This window comes from Xenopus laevis, chromosome 6L (assembly GCF_017654675.1).
Source record: "Xenopus laevis strain J_2021 chromosome 6L, Xenopus_laevis_v10.1, whole genome shotgun sequence".
NCBI classification, from domain to species: domain Eukaryota; kingdom Metazoa; phylum Chordata; class Amphibia; order Anura; family Pipidae; genus Xenopus; species Xenopus laevis.
The window spans coordinates 160625351-160649474 of record NC_054381.1 but is presented as its reverse complement, the minus strand read 5'-3'; the positions used below and the strand labels follow the sequence as shown (position 1 = coordinate 160649474).

The following is a 24124-nucleotide window of genomic DNA, read 5'->3' as shown; positions in this document are numbered from 1 at the left end:
GCCAAACTTAAAACAACAACCTGTCCATACATATGGTTATAAAACATATAAAATACTCCTTTCAGTTTTTTTGTTGTGCAAAAAAAACAGCACAATCACTGTTAGGAGTTTTTTTGGTTACATGATAGTTTACTATCCTGTGTGTAGGGTAGCGCTTAGAGATGCAGGACTTTAGTGTAAGACCACTCCTGCGGGGATATTGTTATGGGAAAACAAATCAGTTAATCGTGTTGCTCTAGCAGAATTCTGCACTGAAATCTATTTCTCAAAATAGCAAACAGGTTTTTTTATATTTAATTTTGAAATCTGACATGGGGCTAGACATATTGTCAGTTTCCCAGCTGCCCCCAGTCATGTGACTTGTGCTCTGATAAACTTCAATCACTCTTTACTGCTGTACTGCAAGTTGGAGTGATATCACCCCCTTTAGAAGGGTAACAACAGACTAGAAGTTCCCTGGTGGATCTCTGGTGGATTATGTGATTGGCCCAGGCCCTTTTGGGTCTGGGTGAGTTATTTTTTCCACAGAAAGATATAGCTGTTTTCCACTTTTTTTGTTTTACAACAAGTTTCCTCTTTTTTGTTTTGCTGCAAATTTTTGCCCCATCCCCAGTATGCTGAAAGGCAATGCTGCAGGCCCCAGTAGTGTATTTACACTCTCCAGGCTTGGGCCAGTTAAAGGTAAAATGGTGAATTGGCAGTAGCTCGTGACAAAAAGAAACCGAGTGATCTCAGAGCAAAAAGAATGGAGAATGTAAAATCTGCTGAGTCCTATGAAGGTGTCTCTGTCCCTTCTGATGGTGAGAAAGTGGAGTGTACAGCAACACCTTCTAGTGAAGAGGCAGGCAAGATGGCGCCTAACCAGGAGGTGGAAGCTCCTACAGGACCATGTGACTCCCAGTGTGCAAGCCCTGATGTGGTGGAACCGGCAAATGTTGATGATGTCTGTGAGGAACCGACAGCAGAACTTCAGGCTGGGAAAGTGGCGGCACAAGTAGCAGAAGGGGAACTGCAGGAGGCAGAGGCTGAAGAGGGACAAGCTGCGGAGGTAAGAGAGACTGCCGGCTGGAGTGATTTGGGGCAGCAGGAGAGGCAAACAGCAAAGGAGGCTAATCAGTAGGAGAAGGTTTATGGAGACTGGGTTAAGCATACTGACAATGAGCAAAGTTTTGCTAAAGACTCTGTTCTGGACACTGACTTTGTGGTGGGGGCTCTTAGAGCCATGGATGGTTTGAATAAGAAAAACCTTTTTTGGACAGTAACATTTGTAGGATTGCAATGGACCTTAAACTGGCAAAGGGTGAGAGCCGAGCAAGGAAGATACGGGAGCTTACAATGTTAAATAAAGATTTGTGGGAGGTGGCCCTGGAGAGAGACATCCTATATAATAATCTTCAAGTGTCTCTGCGTCCAGTCTGACAGGATCTGTAGGATACACATCCCCATAGGTGCCGCTGCCAACCCGTTGGACCAGCTCGAAGTCCTGCTGCGGGTTCTTGCGGAGGATATCCGCGCTCGACCGCGCTTTCTGTAAAGGAAACCGACAATAAACCAAGGGAGTGTGACGTTTGCACAGGGAGTCCCGGAACCGAACTCTTACTTTGCGTCGCGAGATGGGACAGTAACTTCTCATCTCCCGCACACTGGAAGTAGGAGAAGGAAGCAAAGGCACCGCCTTCCAGTTTGGGCCTGCACACCGCACTCGGCCTGGACTACACAAACACTGGGGGTAGGGAGGATGAATACCTGACCAGGCGCAGGATTTGGGAAGGCTGTGCCCGTGGTTCAGTCCAGCAGTAGAGGCGCGAGAGCTCAATCCAGTCACAAGCAACTTTTGACTCAATAGAGGCCCTGCCCGACAAGCGCTCCTCTCTCTCCTCCCCTCTAGCCAAAAACCTTTATGCTGCTTCCATAGACTTCAGTCAATTCTCTTACACTTGTGCCAGTCAGCTGACCTCTGTTACATTGTTTCTAGAAAGTAGTGTAGAGAATGAATAGAGGCAAAAACGGCCTTTAATAGGAACTCAGTCAACTCTGTTTATACATAGATTTAAATCCATTGTGTGTAAAGAATGTATATTGGGCAGTTGCTATATATTAAATTTAATCCAGGCCCAGACTGGCAATGTTTGGGTCCTGGCATATAGCTAGGGATCCTATATAATCCTATCCTATAAAGTTGGAGTGTCTCTGTGTCCAGTCCCTGTGTCCGTGGGATTGCGCTACTGTGCAGGTGCCCCACGGACCGTCTCTGGCGAGTTCTAGTGCCCGTTAATCTAACGGGCTTAATGTCTAGTATAGTAATAAAGAGAGATTTCAGCAAATACAGAAAGGAGAGTCTGCAGCACAGAAGGAATTTGTTGCTTTCTGGTAAAGCTGTGCAGGACATGGAACGGACTATTTTGGATAATTGAAATCCTAATGAGTTAAGTGAAAATGAACTAAGTAGTGGTTTAAAGGGAAAAGACTTAAATACAAATGAACTTAGTAAAAGTAATGAAACTGAACTGGATGAGAAATAGTCACAGCAGAAATGAATTGAATGTTTCTATTGTTCCTTCTTTTTCCAATGTATCTAATAATGTTTTAATGTTATGAATAAAGGGAAGCAGGGGGTGTGGGTGAAGGGTTAAACACAAAAGCAAAGGTGGTTGCAGAGAAAGCAGGTTCAGGTGGGAACAGCAGTGCAATCACTGATAACGCAGAGTTGCCTGAACCCAATGATTCTAATGAGATGCGGGGGAGGGGCTGGAAAAAGGAAAAGTGGATTTTCGGTGCTATGGATCAAACTACTTTTAAGAGGAAAAATGTTGCAAAAATCAAGTGGATGGGAGAAAAAGGGAAGGAGCCCGACAGGAGGTTTGTAGCAAGAAACCTTATTAAACAGTCTCAGGGTTTTACACCTGATGATGTTTTTGCTTTAATCACAATATCTGACTTGAATTTGATGTAAGCTTTAAATTAACACAAACCTTAGAGGCTTTTTGGTGTAAATATGAACAGAAAAAGGGCGCGGCTGAATGGGAAGGTTTTAAAGCAGAACCTGTTTCTAAACCTGACACTAAGTTTGTCTCCTTTAAACATGAATGTGTCCCCCCTGAGGATGTGTTGGTGTCCTCTCCCCTCTCACTGAGGTGTATGATGAGGAAGGCTTCTGGGATTGTGGCTGGAAGGTGCAGGTTCACTCAGCGCCGGATTCGCTGGGCGGGCGCCCCTAGGCCGTGCGCTCCGCGAGTGCTGGAGCACAGGCTCCCCACAGAGTGGCTGGGCGCCATGCCGCCCCCAAAAATGTGCCGACCTATGCCGGGCCTATGTGGCCTCGCCACAAATCCGGGCCTGGGTTCACTGGAATATGGATTTTCATGCGCCCAGGCATCTGCCAAACTCAGTTTTTATGCCGGTCAGCCTAAATTGTACCATAGGTGTGGGTCCAACAGGCATTTTGCTTATAAATGTGATGTTAAAAAATGTGCTTTGTGAGAAGAAGGGGAAATCTGCTTCTCCGGATCCTTTTCAGAACTTTAAGGAATCCGTTAGTAAAATGCTGATCAGTGGCCTTTTTAATACTGATGGTAATTTAGCTGAGACAAGGGAAGGTATCCGAGAGGTGCTGAGGGATTATTATTCTGCTTTGTTTAAAACAAAAGCTTTGCAGAGGGAGGAAATAAACATTTTTTTGCAAAAGACCCCTGGGCCTGACATTAGTAATGTAGACGTTTCCTTCCTGACAGCAGATTTTACAGGTGAAGAGGTGGCGGAAGCAATAACGAAAGCTCCAGGACCAGATGGGCTAACTGCTGAATTCTATATCACTTTCAGGGATCTATTGGTGTTGGTGGAGGTGTTCAATGACTGTTTACAAGGAGGGGGTCTTCCTTTCTCTATGAGGGTTTCTTCCATAATCCTGTAATCAAAAGCAAAAGATCCGAGACAGGTAGAAAACTGGAGGCCAATGGTTTTGTTGACTGACAGAAAACTTCTATCAAAGATTCTTGTTTTCAGACTCTCTAAGCTTTCTGAGACACTTCTGGTTCCCTTTCAGTACTGCACGGTTAAAGGGCGGAATATTTTTGGAGCTTTGTTAACAATAAGGGAGAGGTGTAAGACTCATGGTTATGGGAAGTTTCTGCTTCTGTTATTAGATCAGGCCAAAGCTTTTGTCAATGTTGACCATAAGTACTTATGGGCTAATTTGGCAAAGTATGGTATCCCCCAGCAGTTTGTGATTTGGTTAAGAAAACTCTATACAGGGGCAAAATGGCTGGATAGGGGAATATTTTGAAGTTGAGTCAGGTGTATGGCAGGGGTGCCCTTTAAGCCCACTTTTGTATAGTTTTGCGATAGACCCTTTTTTAAGATCATTGCAGGAATGTTTATTGGAGGATATCGGTGTCTCTGACTGTCAGCCCACAAGATTAGTAGCCTATGCGGACTATTTTCATTTCTAATTCAGATGAGGTTAAGGCTGTGGATAGTCACATCAAAGGATATTCAAGGGCCTCTGGTTCTTGCATCAGTCAAGCCAAATCAGATGCTTTTTGGGTTTTGGAGACTGAATTTTTTTTTAAGTGTGGGGATTTTCATGTAGTCCCTTCCCAGGTTAATATATTAGGTTTTAAATTTGGGAGGGGTGATAACGCGCAGGTTAACTGGGAAGAAAAAGTGGTAACTGCCATGTCAAAGGTTCAGAGATGGAAATCCTGGAGATTGACTTATAAAGAAAGAATTGCTGTTATACAGACTCTTATTGATTCTGATCTTTCTTTACATTTCATATGTTTCCTTTACCAGAAGCCTTGTGTGCCCCGATGTAAAGTCTCTTCTTACAAATGCTTTGGGGGAACAGGCTGAATCCTGTAAAGTTGGACATTACATTCTTGCCAAGGGAGGAAGGGGGTCTGGCTATGAAATGCCCCGTTTTGTTCTTTGATATCATTTTTCCTAAGTTTAATTTGGAGGTTTTATCTAAAAACAATATGTCTCTGTGGGAAAACAGTGTAAAATCTTGGATGTTCCCTTTGTGAAGGAGGTTTGGGTTTGTGGTGGTTCTCTCCCATTGTATCTGCCATTGGCTCTGAAAATCCTGAGAAAGTGGGGTATTAGCCCTAGTGCGTTGAATCTGACCCCTAGAAAGACCCTTTATAATGAAGTGCTAAAGACTCATTTTTGTTCCCCTCCTGAGAGACTGCCCCAGTGCCACTGAACAAGAAAGTATAAAGTATCTGAATAGTAAAAGGTTAACTAACACATTATTTGATATTTCTTGGTTGGCTTTTCAGGGCAAGCTTTTTGTTAAGGGCAATCTCAGTTACCTGAATGTGGTGGAAAGGAACTGCCCATGGAACTGCGGGGAGGCCGAGACTCAGGAACATTTTTTGTTAGAATGTCCAATAACAAAAACATTTTATGATCAATTCAGTAGGAAACTGGGATTTGGATTTTTGGAGTAATTTATGTTTCTCTGAAGCTGCATACGTGATACTGAGTCGGGACTGTCTGTGTAATAAGGAAACACTGTATATCATAATTGCAATAATCCGGTATTATTTGTGCCATTTACTTTGTAAGAAATCAACAGGCCAAGATTCTATTGAATATGCTGATAAGGGAAATCCTCGTTATTAAGCCACAGGAGGTTAAAATCTCTAAGGGAAATCTTAGATTATGGGAAAATGTTAATATTTCCTTTTGATATTTTATTCTAATGATATAATGTTCTGATTGTATTTATGTTTGTTTATTTGTATGACATTGAATTTAATAAAGAAAATTCAACACAAGATAACAGCTGCCTGGTGGATCTAAGAACAGCACTCAATAGTAAAATCCAGGTCCCACTGAGACACATTCAGTTCCATTGAGTAGGAGAAACAACAGGCTGCCAGAAAGCAGTTCCATCCTAAAGTGCTGGCTCTTTCTGAAATCACATGACCAGGCAAAATGAGCTGAGATGCACCTACACACCAATATTACAACTAAATACACTTGCTGGTTCAGGAATGACATTTTATATTGTACAGTGAATTATTTGCAGTGTAAACAGTGTAATTTGAAAATAAAAAATACATCATAAAAATCATGACAGTGTCCATTTAAGGACAGCCCATGAGGTGGTCCTCTTTTAGGGTAGGACTACACGGACGTTTTCGTGCAATCCGACGCGCTGCAAAACCCCCAAAATGCCAGTGATAAATTGCATGCAACGGAAATAAGGTAAGTGAATGCATTGTGGCATGAAGTCGCAGCGTTTATCCGACGCAACACGACTATCGGATACAGACAGTCGTGTTGCGTCACGCAGGGTCAGACCCCCCCCCCACTATGATGTGCACTGAGGGCGCATGGATAAAGGCGCCGCTCAGTGCGCCTGTGTGAAGGTGCTGCGGCGCTCGGCGCCCCTAAATCAATAGATGGCGCTGCGCGGCGCCTGAATTTCCCCCAATTCTGATCGGGAGAGGGGACTGGCCCGGCAGACCCAGGGATCACGTTTTGTCACAGCGCGTCGGATCGAGCCAAAAACGTCCGTGTAGTCCTACCCTTAGATTTGAAGAAGGCAAACCTAAAGGAGTTGAGGGGCAATTTCTCTAAAGCAATCATAAAGAAAGGAAATGTATTTATAGAGGGGTGATAGGTAAAAAGGGTGCTAGGGTGCAGTAAGCAACTTGGTGTCCCAATGAAGCCATTGGGCTTTAGGCAGTCAGTGAGGCTATGTGGGGATTGAGTGCACTTGTTTCTTATTGGGGGCAGTTTTGGGTCAGGGGGTACTTAGTGGCAATGAGAACTGATACTGTATATTCCATAGCCCTTGCTGTTGACTAAAAATCACTATTTTGGTAGCGTGAAGCCACGTGTAATAATCTGGCTTTTAAAAGTGTTGTGTGGGCCAGTGGTATTTATTGGGCAGTACGGAACCCTTACTAAAATGGGGGGATGTATTTCTAGTTAAATTAAACATTAAAGGGGGATGTAATATGCTTTGTTATCGCAGTGAAGCATATTCGTGTGTGTAATAAAAGTTCGCAATCGCAAACCGTTTTTTGCGACAAAATATTTAACGAAACTCCAGAGCAGATGACAAAGGTTCACAATGCGCAATTCACATTTTCAATGCAATAAAAACCTAAAGAAAAACATTATATTGCGACGTGAATTTTATTACATTCCCAAACTGATAACTGCCAGGGCAGCACAAAGTCTTTCCCTAGAGGAGCTGCACGAAGCAATTACTGCTCAAGCTCTCGATTCATTTCTCCTAATTTCGGTTTGAAAGTTTATCATTGGCTTGTGCTGATATAAACAGCCCTGGGCTTTTAATTAGGGGCCCTGGCAACCGAAAAGCAGACTGGGGCAACATTTCAATGTGAATTTAAAGGTAAACTTTCCTTTCAATTGTTATTTTGGGAAATTCACCTCCCATTCAGGCATTTCAGTAGATACAGCACAAGGCTGGTGACAGTCAGTGCCTAACTGGCAAAAAAAACAGGCAGCTGAGAATGTTTCTATATCTTTAATCTACACTGATTTCTAAACGTCTCCTCTGCATTGTGTCAATCAAGTATATTATATATATATAATAATTGTCTGTGCTTACTGTGTCCAGTGGCTCCGAATCATTGCCTATATATCTCTTGCTTGTGCTTCTCTCTTGTCTTTTGCCTGATACAGTTCAGTTGTATCTTCTCTGCGCTGTCATCTGCTTTGTTTTCTTCTCCTCTCTGTCACCTCTTCCTGCAACTGCCAGCCCCTTCCGTCATGAGTCTCAAAATGAATTCATGGGTCACATACTCTTGGCAGAAGTCTGTGTATTAGTCGCACGCACCAGAATAAATGCCCAACTCAATCAGAAATGGGCCATAATATTTAGGGTACACGAGTTTTGCTCTTTGTTTCGACTCTGTACCCCAAGGTGCAGAGGAGGGAATGTATAATTTTGGTATCGAAGCCAACATGTTCCCAAATTCAGCTTATCTTTATCAGGGATGCACCGAATCCAGGATTCAGGCACTTTTTGCAGGATTTGGGTTCACTGAACCCAGATATCAGGTGACCATTTAAATGCATCAAATAATTAAAAAAAAATCAATGTCCCTCTACTTTAAATATGCCAAATATGGTTCAGAATTGATATGTTTAAATTATGGATTCAGTGTATCTCTCATGAGACCAAACTCTTGCACATAAGCACTAATGAGCACATAAGGCAAATATTAACGGTGCATTAAACTCTAGGACAAAGATGTGCACTGACATTACAATTAGGGACAACTACATAACCAAACCTGATCACTTACCCTCCAGTCCAACCAGTGAGACTGCAAGTGCACCCAATATCCAGCCTAGCTCTACATTGGGATCTGAGAATTTTTATATTATCAGCGATATTGTGCATTATAAAGGATATTGTGCCCCCTACTGTAAATGATAAGGATATTAGAAGTCACTGAGGGGTTGTTCTGTGACCATATAAAGGCACAAGGCTGCAGGCTGAGTTATACAGGGAACTCTGAGTATCACTCATGTATTATAAGGGATAATGTACCCCCTACTGTAAATGATAAGGATATTAGAAGTCACTGAGGGGTTGTTCTGTGACCATATAAAGGTACAAGGCTGCAGGCTGAGTTATACAGGGAACTCTGAGTATCACTCATGTATTATAAGGAATAATGTACCCCCTACTGTAAATGATAAGGATATTAGAAGTCACTGAGGGGTTGTTCTGTGACCTTATAAAGGCACAAGGCTGCAGGCTGAGTTATACAGGGAACTCTGAGTATCACTCATGTATTATAAGGGATAATGTACCCCCTACTGTAAATGATAAGGATATTAGAAGTCACTGAGGGGTTGTTCTGTGACCATATAAAGGCACAAGGCTGCAGGCTGAGTTATACAGGGAACTCTGAGTATCACTCATGTATTATAAGGGATAATGTACCCCCTACTGTAAATGATAAGGATATTAGAAGTCACTGAGGGGTTGTTCTGTGACCATATAAAGGCACAAGGCTGCAGGCTGAGTTATACAGGGAACTCTGAGTATCACTCATGTATTATAAGGGATAATGTACCCCCTACTGTAAATGATAAGGATATTAGAAGTCACTGAGGGGTTGTTCTGTGAACATAAAATACTACTTTAATTATATAGTATTATAATTTATATAATTTATCTCCAAATCTCATTAGATCTGACTTTCTGTTTCAGTTTCCAGGCCTCATCCCCCAAAAATCTAGGGGGGGTGGTGGAAGCACTCTTAAGGCTAATACAAAATATATTTAAGTATAATGGAAGTGCTACTTACTGTACAATGCACTTCCCTGGGCCCCTGTCTCACAAGTAATTCAATATAAATGCAAATGCATACGTTTACTAAAAAGGGGTTTTTAGTTACAAAGTTATAATGATAAAGTTGAAAAGCCACCATACCACGTCAAGGTAAACTCCCATATGGCGGTCCCTAACTTACTTAACTCAGGTCACAATATAAAAAGATACTTCTCTGCATAATAGCATTACCTGTACACAATGTGTGTTGTGCATTGGTTTCAATCTGAAAGCTAAATCCTCCCCCGCCAGCAAGGGCTTTTAAGAGAGAGAGAGAGAGATTGCTCAAACCAACGCCCATATTTAAAAGCATAGGACCACCATTAGCATAAAGGGGTGGGTATGGGGTGCTATTAAAAAACCACACTGAGCTGAGCCCCAACCCTTCAGTTTGAGAACAACCGCACTATAACATGACATGACATATGGATATGAAAAGCATCAATACAATACAATACAATATTTTCTTGGCTTGACATAGCTCAGTATTATTCTAATAAATATTTCCAAATAAGATTCAGCTCATTAAACCAGGGTTTGTTTATTATGACAGAAGCCAGTTCTTTGTCTAATTACTTGTGTTATTATATACAGTCTCACAAATGCATAAGTGACAAACAAGACTTATTTTATTGGCCAGTGTAAGGCTGATGCCCATAGACCTCCACTTCACACAGAGAGAGATCTCCTGAAATCACCACACTGACATAACGTCCCTCCATCCCATAACAATAGACAGTGGTGGCATCTTGGAAGATCTCAGTGATGGTGGCGCATCTGGGGAAAGATAAATAATGGGAGTTGTAGTTACACAGCCTTTCCTCTCAAAATTGCTTCAGATCTGTCAGGCCACACCCAGTTACACTCAATTTGTTTGACACCATGGGGCACAGTTACTTAGCTCGAGTGAAGGAATAGAAGAAAAAATACTTCAAATTTCGAATGATTTTTTTGGCTACTTTGACCATCGAATTGGCTACTTCGACCTTCAACTACGACTTCGAATCGAATGATTCAAACTAAAAATCGTTCGACTATTCGACCATTCGATAGTCGAAGTACTGTCTCTTTAAAAAAAACTTAGACCAACTACTTCGACACCTAAAACCTACCGAACATCAATGTTAGCCTATGGGGAAGGTCCCCATAGGCTTTCTAACAATTTTCTGATCGAAGGAAAATCGTTCGATCGATGGATTAAAATCCTTCGATTTTTTCCTTCGATCGTTCAATTGTAGGAAATGCGGTAAATCCTTTCGACTTTGATATTCGAAGTCGAAGGATTTTACTACGACGGTCGAATATCGAGGGTTAATTAACCCTCGATATTCGACCCTATGAAAAAGTATAATTATATATAATTTATAGAGAGAAGGCATAAAATTAGGCAGTAATTGGGCCCAGAGTAAAACAAACATTGTGAGGGCCCGTTATTTTTACATCATATATAAACGTGACATATAACTGATGGACCTCTGCTGTTGATGAGCTGCTTCTTCTGCTGGGTGGTTGTTGGGAGATGTACTTCAACAAATGAAGGAATGCATGTTGAGTAACCAGCTTCGAATACTATTACTAGCCCTACTGTTGCCTTACTTCTATCTTTGTATTCTTGCTCTTCCATCTCTAATTGGGCCAAATACCAGTAATGCAGGAAATCATGTCTAGAACCTACATCATAATACAGAAGTAACTTTCCTGTTTGGACACCAAACCTCCCAACAGTCATGCATTTAGAAAATAAGACATTTTTGGGCAATTCCTTGTCCTATCCAGCCACAGTTCTACCAACCCCTATGTATTCTAAGCAAGTTCTGCTAGTTGTGAAGCGTTGGCAAAAAAAGAGAGAGAGGAGATGTTTGGAACTCACATTGGGTTATCATCATCTAATGAATCTCCAACACGTATCTCAGCTCCTATTAGTCGGTCCCCCCTGCTCACTATGAGTATGGCCCCAATCCTGTAGGTTCTCATCAGGTCCAGCCTCCACCAAGCGGGACTGTCCTTCTTTGTCTGGGTGCAGGGCTGTAAGTAGTTGTTTGTGTCTTTATTTTCATCTATTGCTCTTTCTGCTCCATATTCAGGGCTGGTTGTGGAGCTTTGTCTGACTTCTCCTGATCTTGCCAGGTTTATTCCTAAAAATAAAGATCAGGTCTAAATCTGTAGGAATTAAAGGAGCCTTTTTTCCAGTCCAAAAAAAGAGGGAACACTAGTGAGAAATAGACCTTGGGGATAATGAGCTGTTTTTCTACAAATAAATGTATATTGTACATGAGTCAGAAACCCCACTGGCCCCTCTATACTCTTGCACCCCCAAACCTTGGGGATAATGATCGGTATCTCAAACATATATTGATATTGTACATCAGTCAGGAACCCCACTGTCCCTCTATACTCCTGCACCCCCAAACCTTGGGATAATGATCTGTATCTCACACATATATTGATATTGTACATCAGTCAGGAACCCTACTGTCCCTCTATACTCCTGCACCCCCAAACCTTGGGATAATGATCTGTATCTCACACATATATTGATATTGTACATCAGTCAGGAACCCCACTGTCCCTCTATACTCCTGCACCCCCAAACCTTGGGATAATGATCTGTATCTCACACATATATTGATATTGTACATCAGTCAGGAACCCCACTGTCCCTCTATATTCCTGCACCCCAAACCTTGGGATAATGATCTGTATCTCACACATATATTGATATTGTACATCAGTCAGGAACCCCACTGTCCCTCTAAACTCCTGTACCCCCAAACCTTGGGATAATGATCTGTATCTCACACATATATTGATATTGTACATCAGTCAGGAACCCCACTGTCCCTCTAAACTCCTGTACCCCCAAACCTTGGGATAATGATCTGTATCTCACACATATATTGATATTGTACATCAGTCAGGAACCCCACTGGCCCATCTATACTCCTGCACCCCCAAACCTTGGGATAATGATCTGTATCTCACACATATATTGATATTGTACATCAGTCAGGAACCCCACTGTCCCTCTATACTCCTGCACCCCCAAACCTTGGGATAATGATCTGTATCTCACACATATATTGATATTGTACATCAGTCAGGAACCCCACTGTCCCTCTATACTCCTGCACCCCCAAACCTTGGGATAATGATCTGTATCTCAAACATATATTGGTATTGTTCATCAGTCAGGAACCCCATTGTCCCTCTATACTCCTGTACCCCCAAACCTTGGGGATAATGATCTGTATCTCACACATATATTGATATTGTACATCAGTCAGGAACCCCACTGTCCCTCTATACTCCTGCACCCCCAAACCTTGGGATAATGATCTGTATCTCACACATATATTGATATTGTACATCAGTCAGGAACCCCACTGTCCCTCTATACTCCTGCACCCCCAAACCTTGGGATAATGATCTGTATCTCACACATATATTGATATTGTACATCAGTCAGGAACCCCACTGTCCCTCTATAGTCCTGCACCCCCAAACCTTGGGATAATGATCTGTATCTCACACATATATTGATATTGTACATCAGTCAGGAACCCCACTGTCCCTCTATACCCCTGCACCCCCAAACCTTGGGATAATGATCAGTATCTCACATATATACATGTTCATAGACAATGTACATCTCTTTATGGCAGAGGAAGAGCATTTGCTGAGTTGTAGGAGCCTGGCAGCAGCATTCATTATGGTTGGAGAGATTTGAGGAGCATGAGAGTCACTGTGTGATGCTGTGCTAATAATGTGTGTGTATTATCCCCATTCCACAGGCGCTACCTTTCTGATTTCTAGATTCTTCCCCATAAACCTCCACTTCACAGAGCTGGAGATGTCTCTCTCTCCAGGGAATAACCACACTCACATAGCGACCCGCCATTCCATCACAGGACAGAATGATAATGGCTTCAGTGCCTTTATCGATGGGCCCACACCTGAAAGAAAGTGAGTAGAACCATAATGAAACTGCCATCTGGAAAGGAGAATGTTTAAAATATGCAAAAGCCTAATGCCAACCCCAGATCCCATAGACTTCAAATTTTAACTGGACTAAACAACCTTAATAGTATATTGTTTGAAAACAATTCGTTTTGTGGGGGTGAAGTAACTCTTTAAATTTATACTGCAATGGAAGGGATCAGTTATGGGGAAAGACAAGTTGGTATTGGTTACACTGGAGAAGAGACAGTTAAGGGGGATATGATCACTATATATAAATATATAAGGGGATATGATCACTATATATAAATATATAAGGGGATATGATCACTATATATAAATATATAAGCGGATATGATCACTATATATAAATATATAAGGGGATATGATCACTATATATAAATATATAAGGGGATATGATCACTATATATAAATATATAAGGGGATATGAACACTATATATAAATATATAAGGGGATATGATCACTATATATAAATATATAAGGGGGATATGATCACTATATATAAATATATAAGGGGATATGATCACTATATATAAATATATAAGGGGATATGATCACTATATATAAATATATAAGGGGAATATGATCACTATATATAAAGATATCAGCGGGATATGATCTCTCTCTCTCTCTCTCTCTCTCTCTCTCTATATATCTCTCTTGTATTTGTCTAAATATATAAGGGGATATGATCACTATATATAAATATATCAGCGGGATATGATCATTATATATAAATATATCAGTGGGATATGATCACTATATATAAATACATAAGGAGGATATGATCACTATATATAAATATATAAGGGGGATATGATCACTATATAGAAATATATAAGGGGGATATGATCACTATATATAAATACATAAGGAGGATATGATCACTATATATAAATATATAAGGGGGATATGATCACTATATAGAAATATATAAGGGGGATATGATCACTATATATAAATATATAAGGAGATATGATCACTATATATAAATATATAAGGGGATATGATCACTATATATAAATATATAAGGGGATATGATCACTATATATAAATATATAAGGGGGTTATGATCACTATAGAAATATATAAAGGGATATAATCACTATATATAAATATATAAGGGCATATGATCACTATATATAAATATATAAGGGGACATGATCACTATATATAAATATAAAAGGGGATATGATCACTATATATAAATATATAAGGGTGATATGATCACTATATATAAATATATAAGGGGATATGATCACTATATATAAATACATAAGGGGATATGATCACTATATATAAATATATAAGGGGGTTATGATCACTATAGAAATATATAAAGGGATATAATCACTATATATAAATATATAAGGGGATATGATCACTATATATAAATAGATAAGGGGATATGATCACTATATATAAATATATAAGGGGATATGATCACTATATATAAATATATAAGGGGGATATGATCACTATATATAAATATATAAGGGGATATGATCACTATATATAAATATATAAGGGGGATATGATTACTATATATATAGTGAATAACATACCCCCTCTTGTAAAATATAAGGATATTATAAGTTACCGAGGAGTTTCATGACCATATAAAAGTATGAGGCAGAAGGCCGAGTGTTTTTATACAGGTCATGGAACGCTGAGGTTACTTCTAATATCTCATACTTTGCAACTGAGGTCAGAGCTGGGCCAAGGTAGGCATGGGTTCCAATCTTCAAACATTTTTTAATCTGGTAAACAAACAAAGTGCAAATGAAGTGTTCACTGACACCCGTAAACTGAGTCATGGTGTCATGTACCTGTGCCGTCAGCCATCATGTTGCCCCAATGTAATATTGCCAGCAGCCATCACACTGCCCCCCATGTACCTGTTCCAGCAGCCATTATGTATCAATATTGACCCCATGGCCCAAGCCCCCCCATCTGTACCTGTGCCAGCAGCCATCATAGCCCCATCCCCCCCCCATCTGCACCATCAGCCAGCCCAGACATGGCTCCCCAAGGCAGCCCCTCCATCTGTACCTATGTGCCAACACCCCAACCCAAGCCCCCATAATCTGTACCCGTGCCAGCAGCCCAGCAAGAGCAAGCGACTTCAAGTTCAATTACAGCCAACAGGGCCCCAGCCAGCAGTACAGTACAGAGTCAGACAGCACGCAGTTCTCTAGTGACTGTGATCTTCAGCACCGCTGCCGAGTCAGCAGGTCCTGTCTGTGCAACCAAACCGATCCTTTGTACTGAGTGATGTGACGTGATGTCAGCCCAATGCGCATGTGTGCCAGCGCGTCACAATGGATTGGAAGGCAGGCACCACCAAGTGACACTCCCAGGGTGGGGGAGCGCTGCCTGCTTGCTTTAATACTAGGAATGGATTAATAAACCCCAAGGGGTTGGGGCCCTTGTGGGCATGCGATTTTTTTTTTTTTTTTTTTTTTTTTAGAATCATGCTTTTACACTAAAAGCCTTCATGGGAAATACATTTTTATAATGAAACCCCTGACTCGGGTACTTTATTTATTATAATACACAAGTTTTAGTGAGTCATGTGACAGAAATGACATCAGAACTCACCGTTTATAACTGATGACATCAGAACTCACCGTTTATAAGGATATAATTTACAGGATATTCATGACATGTGTATTCTAAATATATAAGGGACAGTAATAAAATAGAGAAAGTACAGAGAAGAGCAACTAAGCTGATAAATGGAATGGAAGGGGATGTCTGGAACTCACACATAATACAGAGAGAGAGAGAGGTAAGGGGTTGTCTTGGACTCACATAGGGTTGTTATTATCTGCTGAATCTCCAATTCGAATCTCAGCTCCTATCAGGCGGTCATTATCCTTCCTCGTCACTATGACCAGTGTCTGCACCCGGTACCTCTTCTTCAGGTCCAGCCGCCACCAGGCCGGGTTTTCATAATTGGTGAGGGAGGTACAGGAGTCAATGAATTCATCAGTCAATTTAATTCCATCAATGGCAACTTTAGCTCTGTCACTACTGAAGCCAATGGAGCTTTGATGGGCTTCTCCCAACCTTGCCACATTCACTCCTACAGAATGAGAGTGTAGTGTTAGCCTGGAACCAGCACGACTAGGGTTAATAGAAGGGTCTGACTGAGCTGAACCAGTAATAAAATCCCATATAATCTGTCTGTACATGATCTGAGTGTGAGTTACAGGTGAGTGTGAGTGGTGCTGTTAGAGGTGAGTGTGAGTGGTGCTATGAGGGAGATGTTGGGATGGTGAGCAGCAGTGCAGTGTCTCCCTTTCTCAGTTACTGGGACACAGTTACAGGGTCAGGGCTTTTACTGACAATGGGGCAACTAAGTGTGTGGCAACTTTGACTGGATGCCCATTAGACCAAGAGGGCCCCTGTGGAAACACAGTACTAGGAGGGTGAGATGCAGGGAGGCAGCACAGTTTTGTGATACCTTGTACTGTCCTGAGGATGAGTGAATGGATGAGTGAGTGAGCGGATGAGTGAGCGGATGAGTGAGTGAGCGGATATTGATGAAGTTCCTGAGATCTGACTGTGAATCAACGGTTCCTGGATTTAGCTGCAAGAACTATTGTGTCCCTCAGTCTATTTATTTCTATTGGTGCATCTCCATGATGGTGCTGGTCGGTTATCTCTAGTAGCATCACCTTCCTACCTAGCGACTTACCTGTGTGATAGGAAAGCTTCTCCCCATAAACCTCCACTTCACACAGTGTGAGCTGTTCCTGGCGCCAAGGAATAATCACACTCACGTAGCGACCCTCCACCCCCTTGCAGTACAGAGTGATGGTGAATTGGGAGATGTCAGTGATGCGATCACACCTGGGGAAGTAGCCAGAAACAATATGAAAAAATGGCCAACTGCAAAGAATAGTATCTTTAATAAATGCAGTTATTTCCACCTGCTCCAACTATCCACTGGGTAGAGACATCTTTCATGGCACTGTGCTGAATAACGTAGAGAGAAGAAAATTCTGAGCATGTATGGCCATTTTAAGACATCTGGTATTTTGCAATATTGATGGATTACAGGTTAACCCTTATGTACTTCTTGTGCTTTTCTTGGTGTCCCCTGTGCCCTTTTAAGAGTTTATGGCCTCTAGTATGTCCAGGATCTCCTTAGACTTCTCACTATAACACCATAGCTTTATAATTAACCAGACTCACATGGATAACTGGAAGAGGCCATAGAAATATTGGGTAGTTCTGCTCTGTAGTATAAATATATGCCATTGTGTCATTTTATATATAATATATGGCATAGCTGTTAAAGGGATAACTGAAATGTTGCATCAAAATTATATCTTTTTATTTCAGTTGAACCTCAACATATTTCACTAGGGTCTCCATGGCTATGCATAAAGCTTTCTAACTGTGTTGCCTGGGCTGAGAGGTCAATGAGTTGATCAATGGCCAATCTGTTAGTACATGTATGATACCTGTGAGAAGTTGGGGTGGAGACAATAGCCATTCTCTGATTCTATTGGAACACATTTGACAGATGGCCGCCCAATGAACGTGTTGCTTATGTCCCCATGAATAGTCATTAGGCCTAGAAATGTCTCCTTGATTTAGCACAGACTTTTCTACTTACAGACAATACAGAGAAAGATAAAGCAGATGTTTGGGACTCACACTGGGTTGGTATTATCTGGTGAATTTCCAATACGAATCTCAGCTCCTAACAAGCGCTCGCTGTGTTCATCCATCCTGTTCCATATGACCACAAACTCTACTTCATACCTCGCCTTCAGATCCAGTCTCCACCAAGCCGGATTGTCATTATTAGTGTGGGTACAGGGGTGAATGGAAAAATCAGTCTGTATATTGCCATCAATTGCTAACTTGGCAGGGTATATAGAAAGGTAAGTGGAGCTTTGCACGGCCTCTCCTTGTCTGGCTATATTGACTCCTAGAAAATGATCATGGAAAGTGGTAAGTGGAGATTTGCTTGAGATCAACTAAATAATCAAATAATTCAGTCTTAGACGGGGGCCAAATGGACAAGGTTTGTTATAAATGGATGTCTGTGCCGAAGCATTGGTATGGATAGAATCACTATTATTGGAGGAATAAAGCTTAATCCTTTCCCCACTGTGAGGTATCCTCTTGTGTGTACACTTCATATGGAAAGGAAAAGATCTCTATTGGTCCATGGGAATTATGGATATACCCTAGTACAGTGATCCCCAACCAGTAGCTCGTGAGCAACATGTTGCTCTCCAACCCCTTGGATGTTGCTCTCAGTGGCCTCAAAGCAGGTGATTATTTTTTAATTCCAGACTTGGTGGCAAGTTTTGGTTGCATAAAAACCAGGTGTACTGTCAAATAAAGCCTCCTGTAGATGAAGAGTCCACATAGGGGCTACCAATAGCCAATCACAGCCCTTATTTGGCACTGCCCAGGAACGGTTTCCCTGCTTGTGTTGCTCCCCAACTCTTTTTAAATCTGAATGTTGCTCATGGGTGAAAAAGGTTGGGGATCCCTGCCCTAGTATGTAAAACAAAGGAGCATCTCACGTTTTGACATCTTAGGACTCCACTCTATAGAGGAGGTTTGATAATGGCAGGAATCCTCAGAGGAGGAAGTGCCCTAAGGCAAGGAGATGACCTCAGTGAAAGTTGAAGAGATGGAGCACAAGACTAGTCCCTTTTATAGCCCATAGTAGGAGTGTGTAGGGTAGGGGTTTAGAACTCAAGGGGACAGCATGGAATTACTAATCACCAGGTGACACCCTCAAGGCTGTATGGATTCCATTGAGTAGTATACCTTACAGTGTACTTCTCAGAATCACCTCACTCTGTGAAATGGGGGACTCATATTATTATGTCAAACCACAATCGAGTTCATAGAGTTGATTATATACCCCCAGCCCCCACGGACAATAACTTATTGACCATTATCAAAAGTTCATTATAAACATGTATAAAGGAGATACATTTATTCATGTCCTTAAATGAAAAGAAAAAAAGTACTTCCCAAAAGGGTGATGAGAACTGTTTTTGAGGTTTAGTAAACAGAGCAACCAGTAGCAGCGCGGCACATGATTGTGAAGTATATTTCCCCATTGATTTTTGAAAGTGTTTAAAGGAGAACTGATTTTTTATTGTGATTTATGGATATGAATACATCTATCTGCTTTTAATTTGTTTATAATGTACTTTTGATGATGGTCAGTATTGTCTATGGGGGTTATATAATCAACTTTTTGTGTTTTGGACATGTAATTCCATTGGGCAGAACATCAGGCAGCGTGTATTAAATGGAACATTGTGGGGCAGATTTATCAAGGGTCGAATTTCGAAGTAAAAAATACTTCAAAATTCGATAGATTCAAACGATTTTATCATAGGATCGTACGATTTTACTACGACTTCAAACAAACGTAGAAAAATGCTGTAGAAGGTCCCCATAGGCTAACACAGCACTTCGGCAGGTTTAATTTGGCGAAGTATTGAAGCTGAAGTTTTTTTAAAGAGACAGTACATTGATTATCCAATGGTCGAATATTCTAACGATTTTACTTTGAATCGAAGTCGTAGTATCCTATTCGATGGTTGAAGTATCCAAATAATTACTTCGAATTTTGAATTTTTTTACTTCGAAAATTCCCTCCAATTCACTTCGACCCTTGATAAATCTGCCCCCTTAGTGTGTATATAAATATTAATGGCAGGGGCCTGGTGCTGTGAGGGTTGGTTCCTTGTGCTGGTGATTCCTTGTGGGAAGCTTTGAATTCCCATTCCAGCACTGACTGCCCTTACCTTTATAATCATGTCTTTTCTCCCCATAGATTTTCACTTCACGGAGCCAGAGATTCTCCAAGGAACGGGGAACAACCACACCGACATAATAACCAGTACGTTGTCTTGAATAACTTAAAGAAATATGAAAAAATATTATTTACAGTCTTGATTAAACCTTTATTGTGTTAGACTGTATAGGCTAAATGTTAAATGGATGCATAGCGTGTAGAACAAGTGTGAAACCTATAAAATCCTTCTCCACCTCTTGGAGGAACACTGCCATGATCCCATGACCACTGTTACAGTTAGTCTATGGAGGGGCAATTAAAAGTGAATTGCAGTTCTCCTGCAGAGCTGGGAATTGTCCATAAAACTCTCACTGTGATGCATGAGCTACAGCCCTTTAGTTGGCCATAGATGTGCCAATTTTATTCTTTGTTCGATGAACAATCTGCTACCAAATAGTAGTGACAATCACCCATTGATATAATTAGATAGTCAATACATGCAGAGATATTATTGGTAGCCAATATAAATATTTTAACCTGTCCGATGGACTGAATGATGGATTGCCATGGTACAGTATGAAAAACGTTTCGTACAACAGTATCTTTGCGTCTACAGCCAGCCTAAGAGTGTGGAGCCAGCCCTTTATCAAAGCCTGGCTGTGAAGTACCTACAATAACTTTTGCAGATACATGAGTGAAGAATTCATCTTGATCCTAAAACCAGTCATGAAACATTTGCCAATACAACAGTAGGGTCTAGAACTGGAAACTTCCCTGGAAACCACAAATATTTCAGTCATTTATTATCCCTGGCATTCTTGATGTAATACCATCAAGACTAGGCTCAGACTACCTGCAAATGGAGGCATGGAGAGCTCTGCTGGCCAACTGCTAAAACAGCAATTTTAATCTGCCATGACCCGATAATATTACTGTGAATTTCTGCAAAAGTGAGGGTGGAGTCTCGCACTTACTGGCTATGATCCATCTCAAGTGGAGTGCTGAGTGAGGGCACAGTGTGGAGGAGAGCCCAGCCTGTGGCTTTTAGGAAGTCCTTTATGGCGGCAAAGACGGGCAATGTGGTCCTGTGTTAATTATTGAGCTGAAGAGGGTACTTCTTGGCTACCGTTGGTCACGTTTGCCATCTAGTGTCATCAGTTCTACTTGTTGTTTTCAACCTGGATTTGAACTTTCTTTAAAGGTTTTGTGCTGGTTCAAACCTCATAATATTCTTCTCACCATTTTTTTGTTGTCCCACTTTAGTAGCAAAGTGCATTGTACTTTTGAACTGATACCTTGTTTTCATTAGTTTTTAGGCTCACCTCCCTGTTTTTTCTATAGCTTATGCAAAAAAGAATATTACTCCTGATATACTCTCAGATTTAAAAAACCCTAAACAGATAGAATCTGACGCCTCTATTTTTGGGCAAACAAAAAATGATATCACAAAAAGCTGATTTGTGAAAAATATTCAATGATTGTAGCTGAAGTGGCCAGATTAATAAACCCAGTTATTGAATAGAGTATTGAGACTATTGATGATTCCAACAAAGCCCTTTGAAAAATTGAGTTTTTGAAATAAAATGTACAATAACTTTTCTTGAAAGTAGACGATCTTGAGAATCGATCTAGGTGCTATAATTTAAGATTTGTTGGCATTTACAAATCTTACAAAATGGGCTCTTTAGACAATCCCAAATAAACTGGGTATCTCTCTGGAAACTAACTCCATGAAAATAGAAAGACTCCATTGACTTGAACCTCTCAAAGGGGCAGATTCACTAAAGGGCGAATGGTCGCCAGCGAATGCTTCGCCACACTTCGTGCCACTTCACCAGATGAAAATTTGTTACCACTAGGCTAATTCACTAAAATGCGAAGTTGCGTCCTGGGCACAGAACGATGGCAACTTTTTGCAAACGTTATTTCGGCAGTGCGAGCATTTAAATGTGAAATTACGCTAGCCATCAATTCTGCCTAGCGAAACTTTGTTAGATCTCTTACGAATAGGGCGGGCTCATTAAAGTCATATAGAGGTTTTTATTTAAGATGTTGGTGAAAATGCTTGACGTGGCCACTTTTTATTACAAATGTCCAAGGAACCTGAATAAAGACAAAAAAGATCCTCTAATGACCTACACATGAGCCCACCCTAAAACAAATGTTCCATGTCCCTCAAATATCTGGGAAAAATGTTAACCCTACAAAAGTTTAATAGTTAGGAATTTTGCAGGCAATCCCTCTTAAAAAAAGGAAAAGTCACCAGCTTTTTTTTACAAATTTAATGCATTTCCAGCAGACAGGATTTGATATAACTGACATACGACTGAGGAGGATCTAGCTTCATTTTAGCAGTTTGCCTTGTCTGAGATGGTGAAGTCAACACTGGCAAAAGAGGTAAAGTTCAGTAAAATTCGCACTTTACTGAATTTGCGGTAAATTGGCGATGTCCATGTGGATGGGATTTCTGGCGAAATGTCAGAAAAAATAACCTTTTTAAAGCCTACAAGAAATCTTGAATTAAAAGGTAAAAAAAAACCTTATATTCTAAGACTATTCCATTTTCTCAAAAGAGGAAAGTATTCTCGAAAACCTGTCAGGTACTGATATCTTCTGATAACTTCTTTCTGGTGTACCCAAAAAAGCTTTAAATGTTTTTACCTAAGCATAAATACACATTTATAACTATCCAAAATTTTTCATGGGGCTGGAACTTGACATGCCTGTGGATCAGGATGGACACACCTTTGGACTTTGGACTTTGGTTTTGCCCATATATTTTGGGTATGTTGTGTGAGAGAAATTAGTAAAACTACATTTCATTTTAGCCTAATTAGTGAGAGCCATTTTCCACTTCCTTTTTTTGGACAGTCGAGAAATTTTGTGTTGTGTGAAATGACCTTTTGGTTGAAAGGGGGACCTGCTTGGGTCCCTGGGTGGGACCAAAAGGCATATCATCTTTTATTTTGGGCGGGAGAAGGGAGGTATAACCAAGGGTCTGAAAACTCTAGAAACTGGACATGTTAATGTGTTTCTCCATGAGTTATCATGTCTGGAGGTGAGGTCAAGAGGCTATCTGTTGGTTGTGCCCTCCCCTCATCTCTAGTTGAAGGCAAATAAAATCAAATATGATAATATGAATATAAACAGTAAAACACAAACATCTTAATTGGTAGCTCTAGAGTTCTTTTATTGGGGCATTGGGTTTTTGGATGGATATCTGGTTCTCCAAACCCTTGTATGGAGAGCTTTAAGTTGGTTCAGTCCTGTATGCAAGGGGAAAAATCGGGGAACCTCAGATACGGGTATTGTTTTGCATAAAGATGATGTCTACAGTGAATGGAATCCTCTGTAATTGTACAGGATATGTGGTGGAGCGTTCAACTCCCTTTGAGCATAGGGATCAAAATTAAATACAGTCTACACGGCAAGGGCCAACATGTTGACTATAGTGTAGTGTCCTTGTGTAGGCCTCTGCTTCCTGTATGTATGTACTTTACAGCCTCATTGATATTTGCTGGGACCATGACAGTGTACATGACTCTACTGCCGATATATATATATATCTGGATCTGGATCTCAAGGATATGGAAAGGCCCAATGGATTTGGCACCCAGTCCCCAATAGAGTACTGAGGAGAAGCTTTGCCTTTGCTGTCAGCAATTCTTTTTCTGAGCTAGATTTCTTTAAGTTGATTTTTGTGGCACTCCAGATGGCTGCCATGAGAGCAAGATTATTGCTGGCAGCAGGGGCATTTGGAAAGCAGAAAATCCTGAGAACAAGATAAGAGAGTATTGGCCATAACCACAATTGAATGGTGATGGGTTGTGACACCCTTTCCAGCAGATATCACCAAGGTTCCCTCTAAACTGTGCGCTCGTATGTGTGTGCACAAATTTTGAGGACAAAGCATACAAAATATTAGAGGCAATGAGGGATGTTTTCTACTGCAATTTTGTTGAGGCCTCTATAGTCTATACAAGACAGGAGACCTATATCATTTTTCTTTACAAAAAGTAAGATTGTC

The 24124-nt window shown here is 40.9% G+C and overlaps 1 protein-coding gene across 1 annotated transcript in view; it reads right to left on the bottom strand.

The window, feature by feature from the left end:
* LOC108719450 overlaps window positions 1-24124 on the bottom strand; it is a 128382-nt gene that overhangs the window by 20122 nt on the left and 84136 nt on the right. The window contains exons 11-16 of the mRNA XM_041566682.1: window positions 17979-18255; window positions 17011-17165; window positions 16122-16395; window positions 13127-13281; window positions 11199-11463; window positions 9983-10105 (exon numbers count right to left, since the gene is read on the bottom strand). Coding sequence (XP_041422616.1) covers window positions 9983-10105; window positions 11199-11463; window positions 13127-13281; window positions 16122-16395; window positions 17011-17165; window positions 17979-18255 — 1249 coding nt within the window. The remainder of the gene's footprint in view (window positions 1-9982; window positions 10106-11198; window positions 11464-13126; window positions 13282-16121; window positions 16396-17010; window positions 17166-17978; window positions 18256-24124) is intronic.